Below are 21501 nucleotides of genomic sequence, written 5' to 3' on the forward strand. Positions count from 1 at the left end.
CCTGAGAGACGATTGGCTGACCTGCTGGGCCCAGGATGGGCCGGGGGCGGGTCCATTTAAAGACCTCGGGACAAAAGCGGTCGCTGTCTGTGCTCCGTGCAGACAGGTGCAAGCCCAGCTGGGCTGGATCCTCCGCATCACCGAGCCCATCTGCTGGGGGATGGGGTGGGCTGTGTTTCCTTGACGGATTTTTGAGAGCCCCCAACCCCCGGCGGAGCGGAGGAGACCATGGCCCCTCAGGGCTCCCAGGCCGAGCTGGAATTCGGAGGACCCCTGGGTAATGGGGCAGAGAGAGGGGGTCCTTGGGGCCAGAGCTATGCGAGGGAGAACTGGAGGGTTGAGCTATGAGCGGGGATGGGGGCAGGATCTGAGGATGAAAGGCTTTGAGGGGTATCGGGAGTCAGAGGATCTAGGAGTTTGTGGGGGAGCGTGTGGAGAGGGGGCTGAGGAGGAACCAGGTCCGGCGGCTGCAGAGCAGGGGGTTTGTGGCATGGAGGACCGGGCGGACTAGGGGGAAGAGGAGCAGGATCCTCGAGGGGACCAAGACAGAAGTCAGAGAAGGGGGCCGAGGGCGGAGGCCGGGATGTGGAAGACGGCGACGGGAATGCTGAGGGGGCCGCCTGCGGGGGTCCGGGAGAGTTGGAGAGCGGACCCCCGCCGCGACTGCCCCCTTCCCCAGGCGCTGCGGCGCTGCTGCTGCTGCTTCCCGCCACCATGTTCCACCTGCTGCTGGTAGCCCGCTCGGGCCCGGCGCGCCTCCTGGGCCCCCCCCCTTACCTGCCGGAACTCGAGGAGCTGTGGAGCCCGTGGGCGCTGTTGCTGTGTCTCACCTGGCTCGGCCTGCAGGCGGCGCTCTACCTCTTGCCGGCGCGCAAGGTGCGGACGCGGCTCGCGGACGCGCGGGGGAGGCGGGCGGAGAGAGGGGGCTCGGCGAGAAGAAAGACACCCTCAACCCTTAGCACCCTTTTGTGCCCACAGGTGGCCGAGGGGCAGGAACTGAAGGACAAGAGTCGACTGCGCTACCCCATTAACGGTGCTTGGGGGCTGGGTCCTTGCGCGGAGTTGTGGGGCTGGGGGTGGAGCCCCAGGCCCGGTGCGGAGGTCTGTGGAGATGAGCCCGCGACCCCAATTTCTATTTTGTGCCTCTTTTACGCCCAGGACAGACGTAGGGGGTTCCACTGGCTCCCTCCACACCCCTCCTCCCTCCACTCCCAGCATTGCTGCCACTCTATGCACCAGAGAAGTGGCTGGGGTGACCCTGACTAACGGCTTGGGACAAGGTCTGCGACCTCCCTGGGCTTTAGGCTGTGTGTGTGTGTGTGTGTGTGTGTGTGTGTGTATTTGGGGTGGGGCGGAGGGGGAGGGGCGCAATCCCCAGGTCTCACTGTGTGCTGTGGTTCAGGCTTCCAGGCCCTGGTGCTGACAGCCCTGTTGGTGGGCCTGGGGGTGTCAGCCGGGCTGCCCCTGAGCGCGCTCACGGAAATGCTCCTGCCCTTGGCCTTTGCGGCCACCCTCACCGCCTTCATCTTCAGCCTCCTTCTCTATCTGAAGGCTCTGGTAGCCCCTGCCTCTGCCCTGGCACCCGGGGGGAACTCAGGTGAGAGGAGTCCCAGTAGGGTGTGTATGCAGGCAGATGGGGGTGCTTGCTTGCACCTCACCCTCCCATTATTCTCCAGGCAATCCCATTTACGACTTTTTCCTGGGACGGGAGCTCAACCCGCGCATCTGTTCCTTTGACTTCAAATATTTCTGCGAACTGCGGCCTGGCCTCATCGGCTGGGTATGCTGGGCATGGCTAAGTGGGCCTCCAGCCAGGAGGAGGGGTGGGATGGGTGAGCAGTGCCTGGGCAGGGCAGGGCCAATATTGTGCTGACATAAATCATTAATCATTCATTCCACAAATATTTGTTGAGTCCATCATGTGCCCAAGCACTGCTCTAAGTACTGGGAGACAAAAGAAAGAAAAGTTACAGGAAAGAAAGAAAAAAATCTCTGTCTTCATGAAGCCTACATTCTAGTGGGAAAGACAGACAAAAAATAAGTAAAATATGTATCACATGTCAGGGGATGCTAAGTGCTATGGGGAAAAAGCAGTGAGGGAGTTAGGAGAGCAGGTGCAATTTTAAATAAAGCGGTCAAGCGCAAAATCTATTTCGAGGAGAAGAGAGAGTGATCCTGTGCTGCTTGCTGGTCAAAGCCGTGCAGAACTTCAAACTGGTCACTGGGTTTAGCAACCTGTCTGTCACTGGTAGCCTTGAAAACAGGCCAACTGTGTTTTTTTGGTTATAATCACCCATACTGGACTGTGGTCAAGATTTCCTGAAGGGTTTCTTGGGCAAGGTCCCTGTCACCCTGGCTACTACCTCATCCAGAGACAGGAGGAGTGCTGGGCGCCCGTCACAGATCTGGTCTTCAAGGCTGTTTCCTCATGTGCGAAATGGGATAAAGTAAGAGCTTCCTCCCAAGATTATTGTGAGGATTAGAGGTGGCAACCTGATTGGCAGCCTCAAGCCCAGTGCTACCAGAATGGGGGTGCTCAGTATAGGCTGGCTGCCAGCTCATCATTATCGAGCACTTACTAGGTGCTTAGTGCTTCACACACATTATGGTCCATGATGATCTCCCTTTTCTACATGGAGGTGGGGAAAATAGGCTTTAGAGAGGGTAAGCAGCTTGCCCAGGTGGCGAAGCTGAGATTCAAAACCAGGTCTGTTTTTTTTTTTTTAATTTTATTTATTTATTTATTTATTTATTTATGGCTGTGTTGGGTCTTCGTTTCTTTGCGAGGGCTTTCTCTCTAGTTGTGGCAAGTGGGGGCCACTCTTCATTGCGGTGCGCGGGCCTCTCACTATCGCGGCCTCTCTTGTTGCGGAGCACAGGCTCCAGACGCGCAGGCTCAGTAATTGTGGCTCACGGGCCCAGTTGCTCCGCGGCATGTGGGATCTTCCCAGACCAGGGCTCGAACCTGTGTCCCCTGCATTGGCAGGCAGATTCTCAACCACTGCGCCACCAGGGAAGCCCAAAACCAGGTCTGCTTTAACTCTCAAGCCTGAAGTGTGCAGTTGCTCCCAACAGTGCTCTCCCAAAGGGAACACTACAGGACACGGCAAGAGAAAACAGGTCAGGAGGTGGTCCAGTGCAGTCTCTGTGCCCCTAGGTACAGGGGCCGGAGCCACTCAACAAAGGCCTGGAGAGTTAGTGACGGACAGCTGAGAGAAGGGGACAGGCAGGCCACTGCCTTTCCAGGCCCTGCACCTCACCTCTGTGGAGACGGACTGGGAACAGACTGCCCTGTCTCACCCGCTGTGTAACCCCCAGGTCCTCATCAACCTGGCCTTGCTGATGCAGGAAGCAGAACTTCGGGGGAGTCCCTCACTGGCCATGTGGCTGGTCAATGGCTTCCAGCTACTATATGTGGGTGATGCCCTTTGGCACGAGGTGAGGCAGGACTGGGCTAGGGAGGGAGAGGGTGTCTGAGGACCTCGTGGGGACTAAGCCAGTGTGTCTGGGTCCTGTCCCTGCAGGAGGCGGTCCTCACCACCATGGACATCATACACGACGGGTTTGGCTTCATGCTGGCCTTTGGGGACCTCGCCTGGGTACCCTTCACCTACAGCCTGCAGGCCCAGTTCCTGCTGTACCACCCAGAGCCCCTGGGGTTGCCCCTGGCCTCGGTCATCTGCCTCATCAATGGTCAGTCAGGAAGGGGCAGCGTTCTCCCTCCCCCTTTCATTCGTTCACTATTTATTCAGCACCCACTAGGTAGGTGCTAAGCCTCACACCCTTCTTTAAAGCCAAGAGCTGGGTCCTGGGTCTCCTGGCAGACTGAGTCTAGGCTGTGGGTAGTTGGTCAGGGTCAGACAGAAGGCCCCTGACTGCCCGCTCACGCTTTGTCCCAGCTGTTGGTTACTACATCTTCCGTGGAGCCAATTCTCAGAAAAACACCTTCCGGAAGAATCCTTCTGATCCCCGAGTGGCTGGTGAGCTGGGTTTCTGGGGTGCCATGAAGCGAGGTCGGGCAGCTGGACTTCCAGGGGGTCCCCCATCCCACTACATGTCTTTCCCCAGACCTTGAGACCATCTCTACAGCCACAGGGCGACGGCTGCTGGTGTCTGGGTGGTGGGGTATGGTCCGCCATCCCAACTACCTTGGAGACCTCATCATGGCTCTGGCCTGGTCCTTGCCCTGCGGTGAGTGGTTTGGGTTGGCGCACGGCAGGGGCCGTTAAGTGTGAGGGGCAGAGGTGGAGTGGTGAGCACAGGATGCCCAGTCTGGGTGTGGAATGGAGAACAGGGCTGCACCCCAGTGGAGGGAGTAGTCAGGGAGCTGGGGATGGACTCAGGGTGTGGCTGGGCCAGACCTCTGTGACAGCCTAGCATGCCAGCACTCCCTGCAAACCTTGGACCTTTCACCATGGAGCCCTGATGGCCCCGTGAGCCATTAGCTGTGGAAACCTTTGTGAACTGTGGGGCTGGCTGAGTGGTCAAGAGAGACCCCTTTCCCCACAGGGGTGTCCCACCTGTTGCCCTACTTCTACCTCCTTTACTTCACTGCGCTGTTGGTACACCGTGAGGCCCGGGATGAGCAGCAGTGTCTGCAGAAGTATGGCCTGGCCTGGCACGCATACTGCCGGCGTGTGCCCTACCGAATCGTGCCCTACATCTACTGAAGCAGCTCCACGTGTCCCAGGTCGGGCCACGTGCCCACCCAGCTGCCAGCACACCCAGCACCAGGAGCCTGGACTCACCTGGCACTCAAGGGCCTGCACCCTACCCTGCTCTGAGCTCCGACAGGCAGGGGTGAACAGCCTGATAGGTGGTTGGAGCAAAAGGGGAAAACGAAGCCAAAATGGAGTGGAGGGGCTGCTCTTCCTCCTTGGATAAACATCTGGAACGTATGGTGCTGCTTCTCTCCCTTTCTGGGGCCAGGTTGTTTAAAAACTGGCTGGGTCAGCCCCCATCAGGGAGAAGCTGACAGGTGGTCTGTGGGCCCAAGCGTTTGGGGGTGGGTGGCACAATAGCTGTCACTCAGAAATGGGCACTGGCGATAGGGCAGACCAGTCACAGCTTTATTAATGACAAAGAGTGTCCAGTTCAGCCAAGGAGCTCCTCAATGAGAGTCCTCTGGGCAGGTGGCAGGGGGCCTCCCCAAAGCTGCTCCAGCTCCCCAGTGAGGGCTGCCACCTCCACGGCTGCCACAGTGTGGGCTCGGTGGGCCCTGGCACAGTCTAGAGCCAGGGGTGTGAGGGCCTCCTCATTTTCGTTGGTCCAAGACAGCAGGAACTGGCACTTCTTTCGGGCCCGGTAGAGGCGATCTCGTTCCTCAGGGGCCACAGCTTGTTTCCGGGCCCGGCCCAGGGTCTGTACCAGGTCCCCCAGTGCTGCCAACGTGTAGCCTTTCTGGTTGGCCGGGCCCTCACCCAGCAGGATGCGGGCAGCCTCGCGCATGGCGCCCCGTGTGCCCAGGGGTCCGGGGGGATGCTCGCCTGCTTCCAGCACGTGGGCTGCGGCCTGCAGGGCCTCCTCGGTACAGGCGAAGACTTGCTGGGCGCCCAGGACTCCAGAAACGCTGAGCAGCGTGGCACAGAAGTCAGAGAGCAGTGCCTCGTCGCCGCCGTGATACAGGGCAAGAGTGTGTGCGTAGGCGAACAGCACGTTGGGCAGCTGGAAGCGCACAAGCGGCGACGCCCGGCCCCTGCTCAGGCTGGCCAGCGTGGGGATCCGGGTGGGCACGGCGGGAGGGCAGGCCCCTGGGACGTCTCCGAGAACTGGCTCGGCAGCCGCAGGCTCATCCTTCTCAGGTTCCGGGGGCGTCCTCGCAGGGGAGGGCTCCAGCTCCTCGGCGTCACAGCCCGGGGCATCACCCAGCTCCTCCAGAAGCCGCGGCCCGGCGCCGCGACCCCACCACCAAGGCCGCCACGGGGGCAGCAGCCGCCCGGCCTCGCCTCGGCTCAGCAGCCGCTCGAAGGCCGCCTTCTCGGCCGGGGCCAGCCGCTCCCAGAGTCCTGAGAGGCCTCCGGGCGCCGGACCAGGCCTGAGGCCTGCGTCCTCGGGCTCGTCCTCGGTCTCACGTTGCTGACGCAGCCGGAGTAGGGCGCTGGCCAGGCGGCTGGGAGAGGCGCTGCGGCCGCGCAGCTCTCCCAGCACCTGGTCACGGTAGAAGTCTTCGGCGCAGGTGCCATGCGCCCGGTAGCAGCGCAGCGAGCAGTAGGGCACGTTACAGCGAGGGCAGGTGTAGCGCGCTGGCTGGGCCTCCCCGGCGGGGCAGAAACCACAAGGCCCGGCCGGCTCCATGGCAACTGGCGCCGCACACCACCCGGGAACGCACAAGCGCAGCAGATCGGAAACTTCCGGCGCTTCTCGGTTACTTCCGCCTCTTTGCGGGGCCGACGGAGCGCTTAGTCAAAGCTCTTCGAGGACTCTCGTCAGTTTCCGCCCGCACTCGGAAGCCAAGCCCCACCCCTCTCTTGAGCCGCGCTTGGGCATGCGCCGGAACCGGTGGGGAGGTACGAGCTCAGTCCCGGGCTTCGGCGGAGCCCGGCCCTGCGCGGTGGGAGCGTAGGCAAAGTGCGTCCGGCGGACGCTTCGCCGGTACCAGCTCGCCCCCTAGTGGTTGCCTTTTTAGCACTATAAAGCGCTGCGGCAAAACCCAATCTTTGCTAACCTTGATCTACTCTGGGCCACTAATTGTGCCAAGCCCATGGGAGATGAGGCGTCCCTGCGCTGAAGGGGCAGCCATTCTACTAGGGGACACAGACAAAGGGGAGAGTGGAAGAAGGCCAAGGTGGGGTACCTAGCCTAGACTGGGTGTGTTGGGGGCATTTCCCCTCTTGAGAAGAAGCATTAACAAATATTTGAGCTCCTGCTTGACTTCCTCATCCAACTTTAAAGTGCAAACTTCACACTAGGCGGCGAAAACACACTGAAGAGCAAAATGAGATGAGGTGCCTGCCCTAATGGACCTCACAGTTTGTGGTAGAGTGCGGGTGACGACTCACAACCTGTGCCAAGCGCTGCGAAGCCCTGATCCATGGCACCCCTAAAAGCTCGCTCTGGTTCTTTGGTCCCTCACCTCACTCATATTCAGCCCCACCTCTAGTCAGCTCTGCCTTCGAAATACCTTGTCTCTCTCTCAATTTGGATCATCTGTTTCCCTACCAAGATCTGGATGGATTTGAAGAGTCTGCTCATTTTTGCAGCCCCTTCACCACTGGTGGTCTAAGCTACTTGCTCAACTGGATGACACCAGCTTAACTGGTTTCCTTTTTTCTTGCCAGCCCTCCAGAAAAGTCAGCCAGAGAAAATACTAGATCACAAGTCAGATCACATCAGGCCCTTGCTTAAAACCCTGACCTGTACTTGGACTCAAACCAAACTCTCTCCACATCTGACAAGACCCTGCAGGATCTGCCACACCTTTGCACACAGGTTTCTTGGCTGGAACTCTCACCATCTCACCGCTTGATCAGCTCCTGTTTCAGGTCTCACACATCCCATCGTCAGAGACCTCCCCTAGCTTATCTGTCCACCTGTCACACTCCCTTTTATTACAGCACCCTGCTTACTTTCTGAGGCCATTAACACTTGTAACTAGTTTCCTTGCTTTCCTCACAAGAATCTAAACTCCTAAAAGGGATGGGGGCCAATGTTTTTCTAGGAAGCTCACTGTAGAACTCAAAAATAGCCAATTTATTTGTGCACTTTCTAGAATGCAGGTGCTGATCTAAGCACTTTACGTAAAATTCTCAAAGCAACTCTCAAGAGATGATGGCAGTGGACTTCCCTGGTGGTCCCGTAGTTAGGACTTGGCGCTTTCACTGCTGGGGCCCGGGGTTGATCCCTAGTCGGGGAACTATGATTTCACATGCTGTGTGGCGCAGCCCAATAAGTCAGCCAGCTAGTGAATAAATGGAACAAGGATCCAAACTCAAGGCAGTCCAAGTCTAGAGCCCAAGGTCTTTACCCCATAGTATGCTGTATTCCAAGAACCAGCAGGTTCAAAAAGCTTAGCAGAATGAACAAACGGGTATGCATGTGTCGCTAGGAGGAAACTTGAATCAGCCCCAGAGAACTCCAGTTCTGAGAACACTGAAACAATCAACTGAGCCACCTCACCTGTGATTAGGTTAGCAAGGCCCATCAGGTAATCAGAACAAACACGATCACTGCAGTACTAATGTAATCAGGCAATACTTTCTGAAGCTAGGGCAGACCAGATTCCTGGTCTGGATTCTACTAAAGCCACAGCTGGTTCCAAGTGCAGGGAAATGCTAGACTGGTGTTCCCTGATACATCTTCTACTCAATCAATCTCCTCCTCTCCATTGCTGCCGCTATAAAACCTCTCCCACCACGATGGTTCCTGCTATCTTCTGTTTAAAAGAAAAAGACCAAAAATAAGAAAGTATTTGGAAGTTAATTATCAAGTTATTTGGCATTGGGATTGGAATTTTCCTCAACTCTCCACCTGAAGGGCTGGCATTTATGGTTACCAGTTTTCACAGGTATCTTTTTTTTGTAGTTTACCACTCCTCCACCTCCACCCACAAATCCCTGCCAAGCTGCTGACTCCTGACACCGCCAAGAAAACCAAAATGAGGCCTCACTGTTCTTCATACCACCAGCCTTAGAAGCCACATCTCTCCCTGAGGGTCTGCACATGAAAATGAAACCATGAGATGACTGGGCTAAGTGACTTTATTAGAGAAAGCTAAGATGACAACAGACTTAAGAGTTGGCATTGGGGCCCTTCTTCTTGCCGAAGGTAGGCACAACATTGACAAAGCGCCGGTTGTACTGCATACGCCTCTTGGCCCGGCCCGTCTTCTTCTTCTTTTTCTCTTGTTTGGCCACCTGGGAAAAGGGAGGGATGATCAAACCTGGGTTGTCTCTTCCATGCCTTCCCTCAGGTTCATCGCCAGGAAGGGAGAAAGCAAACAGGGCAAGAGCCAAGGGTTTTGGCTTAGCTGTGCCAGAAGAAAACAAAGTCCAAACAACACCACTAGTACTCTCACTTACCTTCGGTGTCTGACCTCTTACTTTCCCGGCTCGGGCCAGGGAACCATGGACTTTACCTGTGATAGGAAAGGAGAACAGCAAGCAGTTAGAACAAGAAGGCCCCACCCAGCAGAACCCTTTCTCCCTCAACTCAAGCTTAAAGGCAAGACGGGCCCAACAGGGAATGAAAACAAAGTCACAGAGATTTGAATTCTAAGAATGTCTAGTCTGGTACATTCTGGGGTGTCACTTCAGAATTTTCCAGCTACTGACCTTAAGACCTAAAGAGCACTGTGGAGATCTAGTCCGACCTCCTCATTTTAGGGAGTAAATTGGGACACAGACAAGGATCTTATCTAGTAAGTGACTGAAATAGAATGACACTCTGGCTCAGTCTCCCACGGACCTCTCAAAAGTTCGTTCTGAGAGAGGTAAACAGGAAGAACCACCCTGGACTGAGAACACACCCTACACCCATGAGCTTACAAAGCAGTTCACAACACAGACCTCCCCAACTCACCTCCAAGCATGCGGCCGGCTACTTCCAGAGTGCTCAGAGCCTCCACCCCACACTGGCCCAGGGAAGCCTCATCCTCTAGGGGCGTGCCTGCCATGAGCAGGACTTGATCTTCTGGAGCGATGCCCTCCAACGAGGCTACATGAGCCTACAGGGAAAAACGAGACTCAGCGTTCCCGCGGCAGGCGAGGATGAAAAACACAAAAGACCCCAGGGAGCATCACGGAGCCTTACCTTGATCTGGGCGACCGTCTCCTGGCCGGTCACCTCGAGAGTGTGTAGCTCCTGGGCGCGGACAAAGAGCTGCATATTGGCGACTGAAAAAAAAGGGGGGGGGTGCATTTAAGAGAAGAAATACTCTGGGCGAGAGGAGGATCAGGAAATGGGTGGCGGGCCGGGGACGACGGCGCCGATAAGTAGGCGGTCTCGGGGTCTCACGTGGGTAAGGCCGTGCCTGCCAGGGAGGTCCGACAGGGACTGGCCTGGGCCCCAGAGCAGCCCTTCTTCCCCTGTTTTTCCCGCGTCCTCTAACCTCGCGGCCAACCTGCGAGCCCTTCGGCTCCATCCGTGGCACAAACCTTACCTGAACCGCGGATACCGCTGCCGCTACCGCGAAGATGGAGTCGAGAAAGAGGAAGGAGCGAGGGCGCGCACGACCTCACCGCCTGCTGCGTGTCACGTCACTGCTGAGCGACCACTAAGGCCTCTGACTTTTGTACCGCCCTAGGCCGCCTGGCTCCGCCTCTTTGTGCTTTGCGCAGGCGTTCTCTCGGTCCCCGGGGGGGGGGCCCGCCGGGCGAGCCGGAAGGGGCGGGACCAGGCTGGTTGCGCGCGCAGAAAGCGAGTGTACGGGGGAGTTCAAGATGGCAGCGACCATGTTTCGGGCTGTGCAGTGGGGCTGGAGAACCGGTGTCCCGCCGGGGTGCGGGCTGCGGCGACTGGTGAGAGCGCTGAGCGTGAAGCTGGGGGCAGAGGGCGGGGTGGAGGCTCACTGTATTTCTTGTAGTCTTAAAACCGCGTCCCTACCTAGGGGGCAGTTTTCTGGAGCTCAGATGAAAGATTGACAGGGAAGGTGGCAGGGCCTGGAGCGCGTTTCGGAGTGCGGGGCTTGAAATATGATTGGAGGACAACTTAAGTTAGTTAGAACTGGGGGTGCTGCACATAGACTCTCGCTGCCTAGTGTTTTGAAGGGGAAACCGTACCAGAGTGTGGGAATTGGCCCCAGCTCGTTGGCGACACTTCTGAGAACCTGGGACTCACGATATATAGGCCACTTCATCTTCTCATTCTCATTGTAACCCTGGGGCCTATCAGGAGTCCAGGGTATCTGCTGGGAGAAGTATGGGAGGACAGACTCCGGAATGTGACCTTAGGTAGATTGTTTGCTAATGTCTTAATCTTTCTTGGATGTACACAGGGGGGTAATAAAATACCTAACTTGTCGAATTAAACGAATTAAGTGAAAACAGTGCGTGTAAGCACTTAGTGCCTGGTGGTGTCCATATGAGGCTGAAACATTCCAGGTGAGGGAGGGTCACATCGGATGAGTGTGAGTGGGAAATTATCACGATTGCTGAAAGAGCCTAACCCAGAACTAGAATATTTCAGTAGAATCTTCACAGAAAACTTTAAAATACTGAAAAATGCCGTATTGGTCACACTTACGGTTACTCAGCTTTTCAGTTGTATACACACACTTCTGAGTCCCACAAAAATCCTAAGAGAGGCAGGCCCTTCCGAGTTCCTGAACTTCATTTTCAGTCCCACTTGTACCCTGCACCCTGGCAAACTGAAGTCTGGTGCTTTCCTACCTCCAGCCTTTTATATTTATACTATTCTCTCTGCTTGTCATGTTTCCTTTTTCTACTTAACTGAAGTTCTCCCTGTTCTGGGGTGGTGGGTGGGGCGTGGGGGATGGGTAGGCTGATGGAGAGATTTTTTTTTTCCCCCCTCGGAGCCAGACCCAGGGGCCTCCTGATTACCCCAGCTTCGTGGAGTCTGTGGATGAATACCGTTTTGTGGAGCGCCTGTTACCCCCCACCAGCATCCCAAAGCCCCCAAAGCATGAACATTATCCCACTCCTAGTGGCTGGCAGCCCCCCAGAGGTGAGCTGGGTGATGGGGATGGCTTGAAGGCTGCAGGGAAACATCCCCCTCTCTAGAGGTCTATCTGCCCTGGCTGAGGCTCTGGACTCCCCAGAGGGTTCAGGACTTGTGTTGAGATCTCTCAGAGCTAGCATCTGTCTTATGTTCAACAAAGGGCCCAGGATTGGAGACCTGTTTTGCTAGTACCCATCCATCCACACTACTGGGGTGAGGTCTTCCCATGTGGGAAAAGTGAAGCATAGAGAGAAGATCCAAGAATTTGGACCCCCACCTCCACCCCCGGCCATAATTGAGAACACAGCTTGGGAGGTGGGCAGTTCTGGGTCCAAATTTGGCTTTGCTACCCATTGCCAGTATGGTTGAGTTAGTCACTTAGCTTCTCCCAACTTCAGTTTCAGCAAAATAGAGATCATCTGCTCAGCACATAAAGCATGTCATGCAGAGTCCAGCCTGTGGTAGGTGTTCAGTTTTTATAAACCCCCATCCCTTTGTGACAGAGATTGATTTTAGCCTCCCTGACCCAGTGGAGAAGGGCAAGGATTGGCTCCAGAGGGGGACTCAAAAGATCTCGGGAGGCATAGTCCTGACCTCATTTCTTCTTGAGCACCTTCTGGTGCCAGGCCTGTGCTCGGCCTTGAGGTACCAGGGTGAACAAGCTGGTCCTGGCTCTAAACTTAGGGAAAGAGCAGGTCTCCTGATCTGAAGTCTGGAGGTGGCTTTGCGGTTAGGTTCACTGACCCCCTGCACACTCTGAGGAGAAAGGCCTTGGCTGAGGTGAGATGAAGTCTGGGAACATTTGACTTATCACTGTCTCTCTCTGTCATAGACCCCCCACCCAACCTGCCCTACTTTGTGCGACGCTCTCGTATGCACAACATCCCAGTCTACAAGGACATCACGCATGGAAACCGTCAGATGACTGTGATCCGGAAGGTGGAGGGGGACATTTGGGTAAGTGGGTGGGTGGGTCAGGGTCCGATTCTGACCTTTCAGGGCTGAAGGGATGGGAACCCTCTAGAGGGAAAGGTCTGACCAGGCCTGATTCATCATCTTCCCCCAGGCCCTGCAGAAGGATGTGGAAGATTTCCTGAGCCCGCTGCTGATAGGGAAGACACCTATCACCCAGGTCAATGAGGTGACAGGTACCCTTCGGGTCAAGGGCTACTTTGACCAGCAGCTCAAAGCCTGGCTTCTGGAGAAGGGCTTCTGAAGCCCAGCTGAGCAGCCTGCATGACCAGTGTCCCCCTGCGACTGGAGTGCCGGGGATCTCAGGAGGAGGGAAGTGGCTATTGAAGCAGCTAGGGGAAAGGGGCACAGAGACCAGGGTGAGGGCCGTGGAGCAGGCCTTGTTTGCATAAAGGAGGAAATGGGACTCTATATAGGTGCCAGCACTGGGGGAGAGCTGTCTAATATTGGAGACCCACCAGGAACAGCCAAGCTAGGGGGGAGCATTAATTCCCCCGCCCCCCCACTTTGGCATGTTCCTGCTTTCCCTTCATTGGAGCTCCTTGGACTCAGCTATTCAAGCTGTAGAGGTTGTTGACTGCCCCTCTGTTGGCAGCAGTAGCCCAGCCCAGTTCACAGGAGGGTAGCACAGGGCAGACCCATTGGGTACATTCCTTCCTTGGCCCGCAGACCCTCACTGCGGCAAAAAATCCCTGAGCCCTTGCTCTAGGTCAGACCTGACTTGGTAGAGGCTACAGAGAACACAACACGACTCAGACGTGGGTCCTGGAGGTCTTCAGTTCCAAGTGTAGTGCCCGTCAGCCCCTCGGCTCATTCCTTTTATCCATGGAGAGGCAAAAAGGCCAGTTACCTCTATTCCATTCCATATTAAGAGTTGGGTCTGACTGGGTTTCCAGTTCCAGCAAATTAATTGATTAGCTTTAGCTAGTCTGCCCACAAGGGGCTCCTCGAGCGCTCCTAGCAGCCCAGCACAGGGCCATCCTTCCCGGGTTGCTGACCTAGTATCAAGGCTGGATAGGGGGTTTGCAGGCAGGAAGATGTGACCTTTTGTCCCTGCCATCCCATCCCACCCCAGCCAAGGAACCTTCACACTTGCCCCATACTTGGGAGTCACAAGGGCCAAAGGCCCGAGTTCCCACCCCACCTCAGCAGCAAGCTGGCTTAAGACAGTGTTCAGAGCCTGGCTCCCCTACTTGCTCTGATCTAAGGCAGGGTACTTAACCTTTCTGGGGTTCAGTTTCTTCATATGTAAACTGGGTATATCTTCCTAATACCTTAATATTCAACATTGTGCCCAAGAACAGTGCTGGCTTGTGTAAGTAAACCCTCACTCCTGGAGATTCCAGGCCACTCTCGAGTCTACGGCCTGAGTTAAGAAAAAGGAGCGTGGCACACTGATCCTATCACACCAGTTCCACCAGTCATTAATGCAAGTTTTTATTTGGCTGTATATACAATTTAAGCTATTAAAATTTGTACAATATTTACAAATTAAATAATCATCTGAAACTGTCTCCAGCAACTCCTGTAACACAACACCGAGGGGCAAAAGACAGGGGCAGGCAACGCCTTGGCTCCTGTCGTCCCCACCTGGCCCAGAGCCTTTTCTAAACTGGAAAGACAGGGAGCTTGGCACTCCTGCTCCCCTTTCCTGGGGTCAAGCATTCAAATTCAAAGACAAAATTTAAGCCAAAAGACAATAGCAAGGAAGTAATTCCAATTCTTCTAAACTCAAGAAAAATTCTGTAAGTTAAGAAGTTGCCTTCTGTAGGTTCTGGGGTTTGCAGTGGTTCAGAAGCAGACACAAGAGCCCTCAGCCTAGAGTGAGGCTGCACAGTGGCTGCTGGGTGAGACCAGGGACAGTCTCACCTTAGACAAACTGCAGGGAGAAAAGGGCCTGGGGGGGAGGGGCAGAGCAGGGCCCTTCAGTGCTGCCGGCCTGCTCCTCCACCCCAGACACTCCTTTCCCTGAGTTGTGTGGTTGCCAGTAAGACATGGAAATGCCACAGGGCACAAGGGGCACAGCCACCACCACAAAGGGCTCCTGGGGAGTTCAGGTAAGAAAAGGACATCAGTACCAGTCTTGGTGGGTGGGCCCAGGAGCAAGTTCCTGGCCTACCTCCAGCCCCTTGAGTCCACACTTGGGAACGGGAGCTAATACTGTTCGGCACTGCAGCGTGACTCCACACACAAGGGGGGCTCGGAGGGGCTCCCCTTCTCCCAGACAGGGGTTGGGGGGGGTGGTCAGAGGGCTTCTCAGACACTGCACCTTTCTGCCTTCGTGGCCCCAGCAGAACACAGGGCTGAAAGGTTGGAGAGGAAGGCTGGAACTGACCCAAGATCCCCATGGCTGCCCGGGACTGTAAGGGCTGGAGTCAACTGGGGCCTCAGGCCTCTTTCCACTTGGTCAGATGCCACCTCCTCTGTCTCAGAGCTGGGGGTTACTACTCCCTGGTGCAGATAGAGAGGGAGCTGGCACTTGGTGGCAGGACGTGTTCCAGCGAGGACTGCTCAAGAGTGGGGGCAGGGGCCAGGACTGGGGCAGTGTCAGTGGGCAACAGGGGACTCCAACTTTTGCAGGCGACGGCGGCGGAGCTCTGCTGCGTCAGGCTCCCCATCCTCAGGCAGCTCCTCGGTGCCCGCGGACTCAGGAGCTGGGGACAGAGAGGTCCAGAAGCGGAACCCAGAGAAGTCCCCCGCCCCACCCCGCTGTAGGCTGACTGCAACTACCTGGAGGCTTTTCAGGTTCAGGGGCTGGTGGGGAGGCTCCCAGGGATGGGGTGGTGGCCTCAGAGCTGGGGGTGCTGGTGGAGAAGGCGGCAGCGACAGCTGTAGGGGCAGTCTCCTCAGTGGGGTTGGCTGAGGTGGCAGGCCGGGGGGGCCTAGGAAGAGAAGGGACAAGAGGAGGGCCTTGGCATCCTGGCACGACTGGAGAGATTCTGCCCTCCGTGAGCCTTGCAGGGTGCACTCCAGCGCCGATGTGCCTTGCAGCCCCAGTGACCGGCAGACACGACTGAACACATGTTGAATGAATTCTTGGAATTCTATACCACAGATTGATTGTAAACCACTTGCAGGGAGGGACCGCTGGCCTTGTTCACTGTTACACTGCAGAGTTGCCACTCTGAGATACCAGGCACCTTCTAGAGTACCAGCTAAGACAGTGCACTGAATAACAAAAAGCACAAAAGTCTCAGACTCAAGCTCCCCTCCAAGTCTGTACCGACACTGCTGGGTGCCAGGCACTTTGTATACGTCCCCTGCGAATAGGAATTAGAACTCTATTCAAATAAGGTAATGAAGGTCACAGAGCAAGTGAGTAATAAGATCAGGACTTGAACTCGGGCCAAGCTGGCTCCAAGTGACTTTGTATTTTCTGTCGCAGATCAGGGGCAGTGATTCCCAGTCAAAGTGTCACCCTGTGTCAAGAGAGTATACATGATTAACTAAAGTACTGGGAATTTTATAAAAGGACAAGATTCAAGGATAGCTCTCTAATAAACACCACTCCTCCTTAGATCCAGACAGGCCTTCTGCAGTGGGAGGATAAAAAGGCACCAAGAACCCCGACACCTTGCGTGTGCCTACAGATAGAATGCCTGAATCGACAGGTATCACAGGGTGGCAGGGGAGAAAAAGGCCCAGAACCACTGCTGGGGGCCTTCTCTCGGCAGCCCCACACCCCTGCTGCCCACCCTGGCCCCCGTGTAGACGCACCCGAGGGAGGCGAGCACGGTGAGGTACTGGTTGATCTGCAGCATGGCGGCATCCAGCAGCGTGTGGATGTTGCGCAGGCTCTGTAGCCGGGCCTCCAGGTGCTGCCGCTCGTGGCCTTCCAGAGCCCGCAGCTCCTCTGGGGTCAGCCCAGCAAAGCCGGCAGGAGGCACAGGCATCGGGGGGAAGGCTGGAGAGACAGAGAGGCTCAGCCTGGGCTGCCTGGGCCTGACACCCGCCCCACCTCCCAAAACAACCCCAAGAGCGGCCCAGCTTACCAAAGGGTGGAGGCAGTGGCATGCCCATCCAGGGGGGAGGGAAGGGGAAGCCTGGGGCGGGGCCAGCGTCAGGGGCGGAGGCTGAGCCAGGTGCTGGGGCAGAGGCAGCAGAACCAGCTGTGGTTGTGGCTGCTCCACTGGGCCGAGAAAGGGCTGCGAAAGAGCAAGAACAGGAAGTTAGTTTGTGCTGAGGGGGCTCTGCTTCCCTTCCTTCCACCGCGCTACCTGGCTGGTGCGCTACCCAAAAGACTCACCTGCACTGGTAGACGGAGGGGCCACAGCGTCTCCGGAGCTGGGGGGAGGTGGGACAGGAGGAAAGGGGCCCATGGGGGGCCACAGCGGGAACATGCCTGGAGGGAAGGGAGGCAGGAGGCCCTGGGCGACTGCAGAGAGAGGATGGGGTGGTGAGAAAAGGTCCAAACTGAGATAGAGCCATATCGCACGCAAGGGACCGGGTGTTGGGGCTCTGTCCTCTGCTCCCACAGGCTCTCTCTGAGCCCAGCACGGATCATACATGACCGCAATCATCTGTGTCTCTTCCTGTGACCAGCCCCCCGGCCCCAGACTGAGCTTCGAGGGCAGGGACTCTGATTCACCTCCGCATTTCCCACTCCCAGTCCGGGGAGAGAACCCAGCAGTGTGCTGGATGGCCAGATGAGGGCCACTCACAGTTGGGGGGCTGGGGCAGGAGTGGTGGGGGGTGGGGGGCAGGTGGTGGCCCCTGATCCGCGGGCTCAGGGGGCGGTGGTGACTGGGTCGGCAGCGACGCCCGAAGGACATCCATACGGCAGGTGGGGCAGGTCTGCTGCCGCTGGAACCAGGAGCGCAGGCAGCTGGGGGGTCAAGACCAGGCAACAGTTAGCAGGCGCCTAGGGGTCTGCCTTCCAAAGCCGCTCCCTGATGTGCAGGCTGCTCAGGGCATCTCCACCTGGTGTGGAAAATGTGGTTGCAGGGCAGTCTCTTGGCACCAGTCACCATCTCTTCTCGGCAGATGATGCAGACGTTGTCCATCGCCTGGAGTTCCTCTGGGGTGGCGTCTGGATACCTGGTTAGGACAGACCGAGGACACGTCAAGACCAGAGCTGGAGGCAGGGGCACCTGGGCAGAGCTTGGGCGAGCAGCTAGGACACGCCCACTTACAGTGTGTTCATGTTGCGGATAGCTCGGCGAGACATGATGGCATCTGTCACAGCTTTCTTGAACTGCCTGAAAGGACAGTTTCAGTAGAAGGAGGGAGACGGAGGGGAGGGGTCAGAGCTGTGGCAGGGCAGGGCTAGGCTCACCTCATGGCCAGGTACATAGGCCGGATGGCAAAGAGAGGGAAAGTGTGCACCTTGATCATGATGGTCATGAAAGCCATGTACAGCAGAACCTTGATAAAGCCTGGGGGCAAGAGGTGCAGAGAGCGGCAGGTCACAAGACCTGGTAGGCAGGGCTGGGGACACTGGTGCAGGTCAGGGGAGGTCCAGGCTCGTCTCACCTGTAAACAGCTCCGTGTAGAGCATGTACACGGCCTTATTGTCCCAGGGATTCTCGCTCTGGAGGTCCACAGAGTGCAGCACGTACTTGATGAAGATGGTGAGCACCATAGTCATCAGGATGGCATACTGGGGGCGGGGGACGGACATAAGAACACAGGCCCCGTGCTCCAGCCGAACTGCTGTCCCCAGGCCTGTGCACAGCGGAGTGCCACGGTACAAGCACAGGCTTGGACACAGCCGGGGGCCTCCTAGCTTCTCCACTCACTAGCTAGTGTGACTTTCAGCAACTCGTAGACCTCTCTGAACCTCAGTTTGCTTGTCTGTAAATGACAGAATTAACTGTTCCTTTATAACAACGCTGTTTTGCTGATTAAAAGAGATGCAGGTCAAGTGCTCAGCACAGGGCCCGGCATACAGTAAGCACTCAACAGACGTGAACTGTTGTCACTGGACACGTTCTTCCTCTGCTGGGGACACACCTCCCCAGCTGTCCATCAAGCTAATTCCTTCTGTCCATCAACAGCCAGCTCCTCTGGCATCAACTTCCAGGAAGCCTTCCCTGAGCGCCAGGTCAGGGCTCCTCCTCCACACGCGCCTTTCTGTGCCGTCCCCACTCTCCTAGGAGTGTGTAGAGGGCAGGGGCTGGGACTGACTGATGGCCCACACGGGCTGGCCACAGAGCAGGTGCTCGATAAAGGTTTGTCAGGACACAACAGTGCCACCTTGGGCTTGTCCTCCCAACCTCCCAAGCCAGTTTTTACCTCAAAGCCAAACACCAGCTGCACAGAGGCCCCACGGGTCAGGATGCTGTGATAGGCATGGCTGACGAAGAGGAAGTCCAGGATACCCAGGAGGAACATAAGGGCTGTGGGGACCCCCCAAATGGGAGGTTGGTGGGGTCAGCCCAGGGCCTGACAGCCACTTCCTGCTCTAAGACAGCTCCCACCCTCAAGCCCACCATGGCCCCAGCCATCTAGTCAGGTGGGCACACTCCATTGAACCCGGCCCCCTGGGAACTCCAGTTCTGCCTAGGGGTGGCCCAAGCTCCAGGTGAGAAGGCAAAGAGCTAAGGGGCTAGGCAGCTGAGAAGCCCTGGAGTGGAACAGGCAGAGATGATGCAAATTAACTTCCTAAATTATCTTTCCTGTACAGCTGAGGGCCGAGGGCAGCCTGTGCTCTATGGTATAGGTCCACGGTTAGTGACTTTTCATGTTCCAGTCCTTCATGGTGCCTCTTCTCCCTCCAGCTCCCTCCTCTCCACTCCCATGGGTCTCACTCACAGACAATGCGGCAGTGAAAGAGCCAGGAGATATTGGGGCTGCGTTCCATCTGAGGCAGAGGAGAGAGGGGGCCCGTCAGGAAGGCTGGGGCTCACCCCATGTCCCCACCCCAGCCCTCACTCCACAAGCCTGCCCTCCAGCCCTCTGTCTGCTCCAGAGAACCCCCCGACCCAACTCACAAAATCCACACGGTCCTCAGCCAGCCAGTGAAAACACTTGAGGAAGAGAAGGAGAGTGAAGAGCGCAACAAAGCGGGGGCTGAAGTCATCTCGAAAAACAGTGAAGGCCAGACAAGTCTCAGTGACAGCATACCAGGAGCGTTCCAGAAGATGCTGGAGGTTGGGCAAGGAATGATGTGGAACTCAGACATTCTGCTTGCCCAGCTCCCTGCCCCTCACCTTGGGAGCCATGAACATCTCACCTCCATCTCTGCTGCCCTCAGCTGTCCGAAGAACACCTTGCCCATCACCTTGCCCAAGAGGAAGACAAGGACGAAGGCCTGGATGTACAGGACCTAGGAGGGAGGAGAGGCTATGGTTTGAGGTCACTTTCTGCTTTGCTCTGTCCGGGGCTCATCATTCAGGAGCCTCGCCACATCCCCATCACAATTTGTTCAAAGTTAGGCCTGGCAGCTACTTCACTTGTCTCCCACTTACCTGACCTTTAGCCCCGCCCCTGTCTCAAACACACTCCTCCTTCCCTCCCAGGAAGCTCCTCCCTCCCTGAGCCCTGAACTCACTGCCATGCTGGGGCTAGACTTGGTCAAGTACACCACGGTGGGGTAGAACTGGTGCTTGAGGTAGTAGGCATGAGCCACCACGGCCCCGGTCAGCGCCAGGCTGGCCGCCATCATCACGGCGGTGCGGAACATTGCCCTGGCCTAGGGACCTGCAGGGGGAAAGAACTGTGTGATGCCCATGCTGTGCACACCTAGCACAGTGCCTGAGACGCAGTGCTAATAAACAGGAGAAAGAAAAGGAAACCTCACTTCGTCCTCACCATCATCGCATCAAGAATAGCATATACTCCCCCATTTTACAAATTAGAAGACTGAGACTCAAAGGGGTTAAGTGATCACACTGACGCAAGGCCAGCATCCTGGTTAGTCTTGTTTCAAATCTAGGGCTCTTTCCACGCCGCCTGCCAGACCGCCGCCTCCAGGGAAGAATGAGGAAAGGCAGCAGAGTCAGAGGAGGAGGGAACTGCTCCCAGTGCCCCTAAAGTGACGGTGATGGAGTGGGATGCAAAAGCAGAAATCTCCCGCAGCGGGAACGTGCGGCCTGGACCGGGAGAAGCCAAGGCGCTGGGGGGCGCAGCCGGGCAGGCGACAGCGCCGGTGACAGCTCCACCAGGGTGGGCAGCTCCGACGCGCGCCCCGCGGGAGCGGGCGGGGTACGTCAGCCTGGAACCCTGGCGCTCCCCAACCCCCGGGGCAGTGACAACTCGGGGCACCGGAGAAACGGCCGACCGTCAGGATGCAGGGGCGGGACGGAGAGGGACCCGGGTCGCCTCCACGGTCGCGCACCTGTAAACGCCAGGAGCTGCGAGCGTCGCAGGCGGGGCCGGGCCTCTGAGAGCGGCCGCGCGGGCGCCTGTCTACGGCCAGCTGACAGGCCGAAAGCGGGCGGCGGGGCTGAGGGGGCGCGCCGACCCCGGAGACCTGAAGGGGAAAGATCCAGGTCCCGACTCCAACCCCAACCCGGGCCCGACCCCTGCCCACTCACCAGGAGCCCAGCGCCGCGAGCCCGCTCAAACCCCGCGACTGCGGAGGCGACCCCGGTTAACAACACTCCCCACCCACTGCGAGCCGGAACTTCGGGGGTGAGACACCTCACTTCCGGCGGGGCGGGGCGGGGAATGGATCGTACCAAGTGCCGCCTTCCCTTGCCCGCGCAGCGCGCTCCCCGCGGTGCCGGGAACAGTAGTCCCACCATCAAACTGGGGTTCGTGCTCACGGTTCGAGCGACAGATGGGAGAGGTGGTCTAAGCGGAATAGGGCAACCCTGAGAGGATTAGAGACTCCCTATTTATTAGTCACAGATGGTATCGTCTCCGCCTCTGAGTGGACTCAACCTAGCGGAGGACTCTCAAAGCGGCTGGATTGGCGGGGGGGGGGGGGGGGGGCGGGCATTGTGCGGGCCGTACCATTTGGAGGGGTGAGTA

General features: G+C 57.2%; 5 protein-coding genes across 7 annotated transcripts; 2 read left to right on the plus strand and 3 right to left on the minus strand.

The window, feature by feature from the left end:
- Positions 1 to 97: 97 nt before the first annotated feature.
- On the plus strand, positions 98 to 4773 carry TM7SF2 (transmembrane 7 superfamily member 2). 3 transcript variants are annotated; one of them, XM_061202004.1, is made up of 11 exons: positions 98 to 277; positions 680 to 876; positions 979 to 1033; positions 1164 to 1280; positions 1403 to 1597; positions 1677 to 1780; positions 3319 to 3438; positions 3525 to 3693; positions 3900 to 3980; positions 4069 to 4191; positions 4510 to 4773. In XM_061202004.1, exons 1-11 carry the CDS (start codon positions 229 to 231, stop codon positions 4668 to 4670), a joined length of 1371 nt encoding a protein of 456 aa, XP_061057987.1. In that variant the 5' UTR covers positions 98 to 228; the 3' UTR covers positions 4671 to 4773. The 3 variants fall into 3 exon arrangements, with proteins under 3 accessions (XP_061057987.1, XP_061057988.1, XP_061057990.1); XM_061202005.1 differs by lacking the exon at positions 1164 to 1280; XM_061202007.1 differs by lacking the exons at positions 1164 to 1280; positions 1403 to 1597.
- Positions 4774 to 5006: 233 nt separating this feature from the next.
- On the minus strand, positions 5007 to 6337 carry ZNHIT2 (zinc finger HIT-type containing 2). Its single transcript, XM_061202008.1, has one exon. The coding sequence runs from the start codon at positions 6292 to 6294 to the stop codon at positions 5095 to 5097; it is 1200 nt and encodes a 399-aa protein (XP_061057991.1). The 5' UTR covers positions 6295 to 6337; the 3' UTR covers positions 5007 to 5094.
- A 2341-nt stretch (positions 6338 to 8678) lies between these two features.
- FAU (FAU ubiquitin like and ribosomal protein S30 fusion) lies at positions 8679 to 10198 on the minus strand. The gene is made up of 5 exons (XM_061203628.1): positions 10097 to 10198; positions 9748 to 9830; positions 9517 to 9661; positions 9018 to 9073; positions 8679 to 8852 (listed from the first exon to the last, which is right to left on the minus strand). Exons 2-5 carry the CDS (start codon positions 9820 to 9822, stop codon positions 8727 to 8729), a joined length of 402 nt encoding a protein of 133 aa, XP_061059611.1. The 5' UTR covers positions 9823 to 9830; positions 10097 to 10198; the 3' UTR covers positions 8679 to 8726.
- Positions 10199 to 10365: 167 nt separating this feature from the next.
- Positions 10366 to 14094, plus strand: MRPL49 (mitochondrial ribosomal protein L49). The gene is made up of 4 exons (XM_061202010.1): positions 10366 to 10454; positions 11475 to 11619; positions 12446 to 12570; positions 12680 to 14094. The coding sequence occupies exons 1-4, from the start codon at positions 10377 to 10379 to the stop codon at positions 12827 to 12829; spliced, it is 498 nt and encodes a 165-aa protein (XP_061057993.1). The 5' UTR covers positions 10366 to 10376; the 3' UTR covers positions 12830 to 14094.
- Positions 14095 to 15043: 949 nt separating this feature from the next.
- Positions 15044 to 21147, minus strand: SYVN1 (synoviolin 1). The gene is made up of 16 exons (XM_061202009.1): positions 21063 to 21147; positions 20078 to 20226; positions 19760 to 19852; positions 19518 to 19670; positions 19339 to 19387; positions 18820 to 18923; positions 18058 to 18184; positions 17861 to 17960; positions 17718 to 17783; positions 17506 to 17622; positions 17247 to 17410; positions 16832 to 16960; positions 16578 to 16730; positions 16303 to 16489; positions 15316 to 15467; positions 15044 to 15239 (listed from the first exon to the last, which is right to left on the minus strand). The coding sequence occupies exons 2-16, from the start codon at positions 20207 to 20209 to the stop codon at positions 15133 to 15135; spliced, it is 1833 nt and encodes a 610-aa protein (XP_061057992.1). The 5' UTR covers positions 20210 to 20226; positions 21063 to 21147; the 3' UTR covers positions 15044 to 15132.
- Positions 21148 to 21501: the final 354 nt, after the last annotated feature.

The sequence above is a fragment of the Eubalaena glacialis genome, chromosome 10 (genome assembly GCF_028564815.1).
Source record: "Eubalaena glacialis isolate mEubGla1 chromosome 10, mEubGla1.1.hap2.+ XY, whole genome shotgun sequence".
Classification (NCBI taxonomy): Eukaryota; Metazoa; Chordata; class Mammalia; order Artiodactyla; family Balaenidae; genus Eubalaena; species Eubalaena glacialis.

Bases quoted from the DNA above. Each gene is read 5' to 3' on its own strand.
- TM7SF2 (XM_061202004.1), top strand. From the start codon at position 229: ATGGCCCCTCAGGGCTCCCAGGCCGAGCTGGAATTCGGAGGACCCCTG. The intron at 1,034-1,163 runs GTGCTTGGGGGC...CGCCCAGGACAG, and splicing joins ACTGCGCTACCCCATTAACG to ACGTAGGGGGTTCCACTGGC. The intron at 1,598-1,676 runs GTGAGAGGAGTC...ATTATTCTCCAG, and splicing joins GGCACCCGGGGGGAACTCAG to GCAATCCCATTTACGACTTT.
- ZNHIT2 (XM_061202008.1), bottom strand. From the start codon at position 6,294: ATGGAGCCGGCCGGGCCTTGTGGTTTCTGCCCCGCCGGGGAGGCCCAG.
- FAU (XM_061203628.1), bottom strand. From the start codon at position 9,822: ATGCAGCTCTTTGTCCGCGCCCAGGAGCTACACACTCTCGAGGTGACC. The intron at 9,662-9,747 runs GTAAGGCTCCGT...TTTTCCCTGTAG, and splicing joins AGACGGTCGCCCAGATCAAG to GCTCATGTAGCCTCGTTGGA. The intron at 8,853-9,017 runs GTAAGTGAGAGT...CCCTTTTCCCAG, and splicing joins TAAGAGGTCAGACACCGAAG to GTGGCCAAACAAGAGAAAAA.
- MRPL49 (XM_061202010.1), top strand. From the start codon at position 10,377: ATGGCAGCGACCATGTTTCGGGCTGTGCAGTGGGGCTGGAGAACCGGT. The intron at 11,620-12,445 runs GTGAGCTGGGTG...TCTCTGTCATAG, and splicing joins TGGCTGGCAGCCCCCCAGAG to ACCCCCCACCCAACCTGCCC. The intron at 12,571-12,679 runs GTAAGTGGGTGG...ATCTTCCCCCAG, and splicing joins AGGTGGAGGGGGACATTTGG to GCCCTGCAGAAGGATGTGGA.
- SYVN1 (XM_061202009.1), bottom strand. From the start codon at position 20,209: ATGTTCCGCACCGCCGTGATGATGGCGGCCAGCCTGGCGCTGACCGGG. The intron at 19,853-20,077 runs GTGAGTTCAGGG...CCTCCCTCCTAG, and splicing joins AGTCTAGCCCCAGCATGGCA to GTCCTGTACATCCAGGCCTT. The intron at 18,185-18,819 runs GTAAAAACTGGC...CCCCGCCCCCAG, and splicing joins AGCTGGTGTTTGGCTTTGAG to TATGCCATCCTGATGACTAT.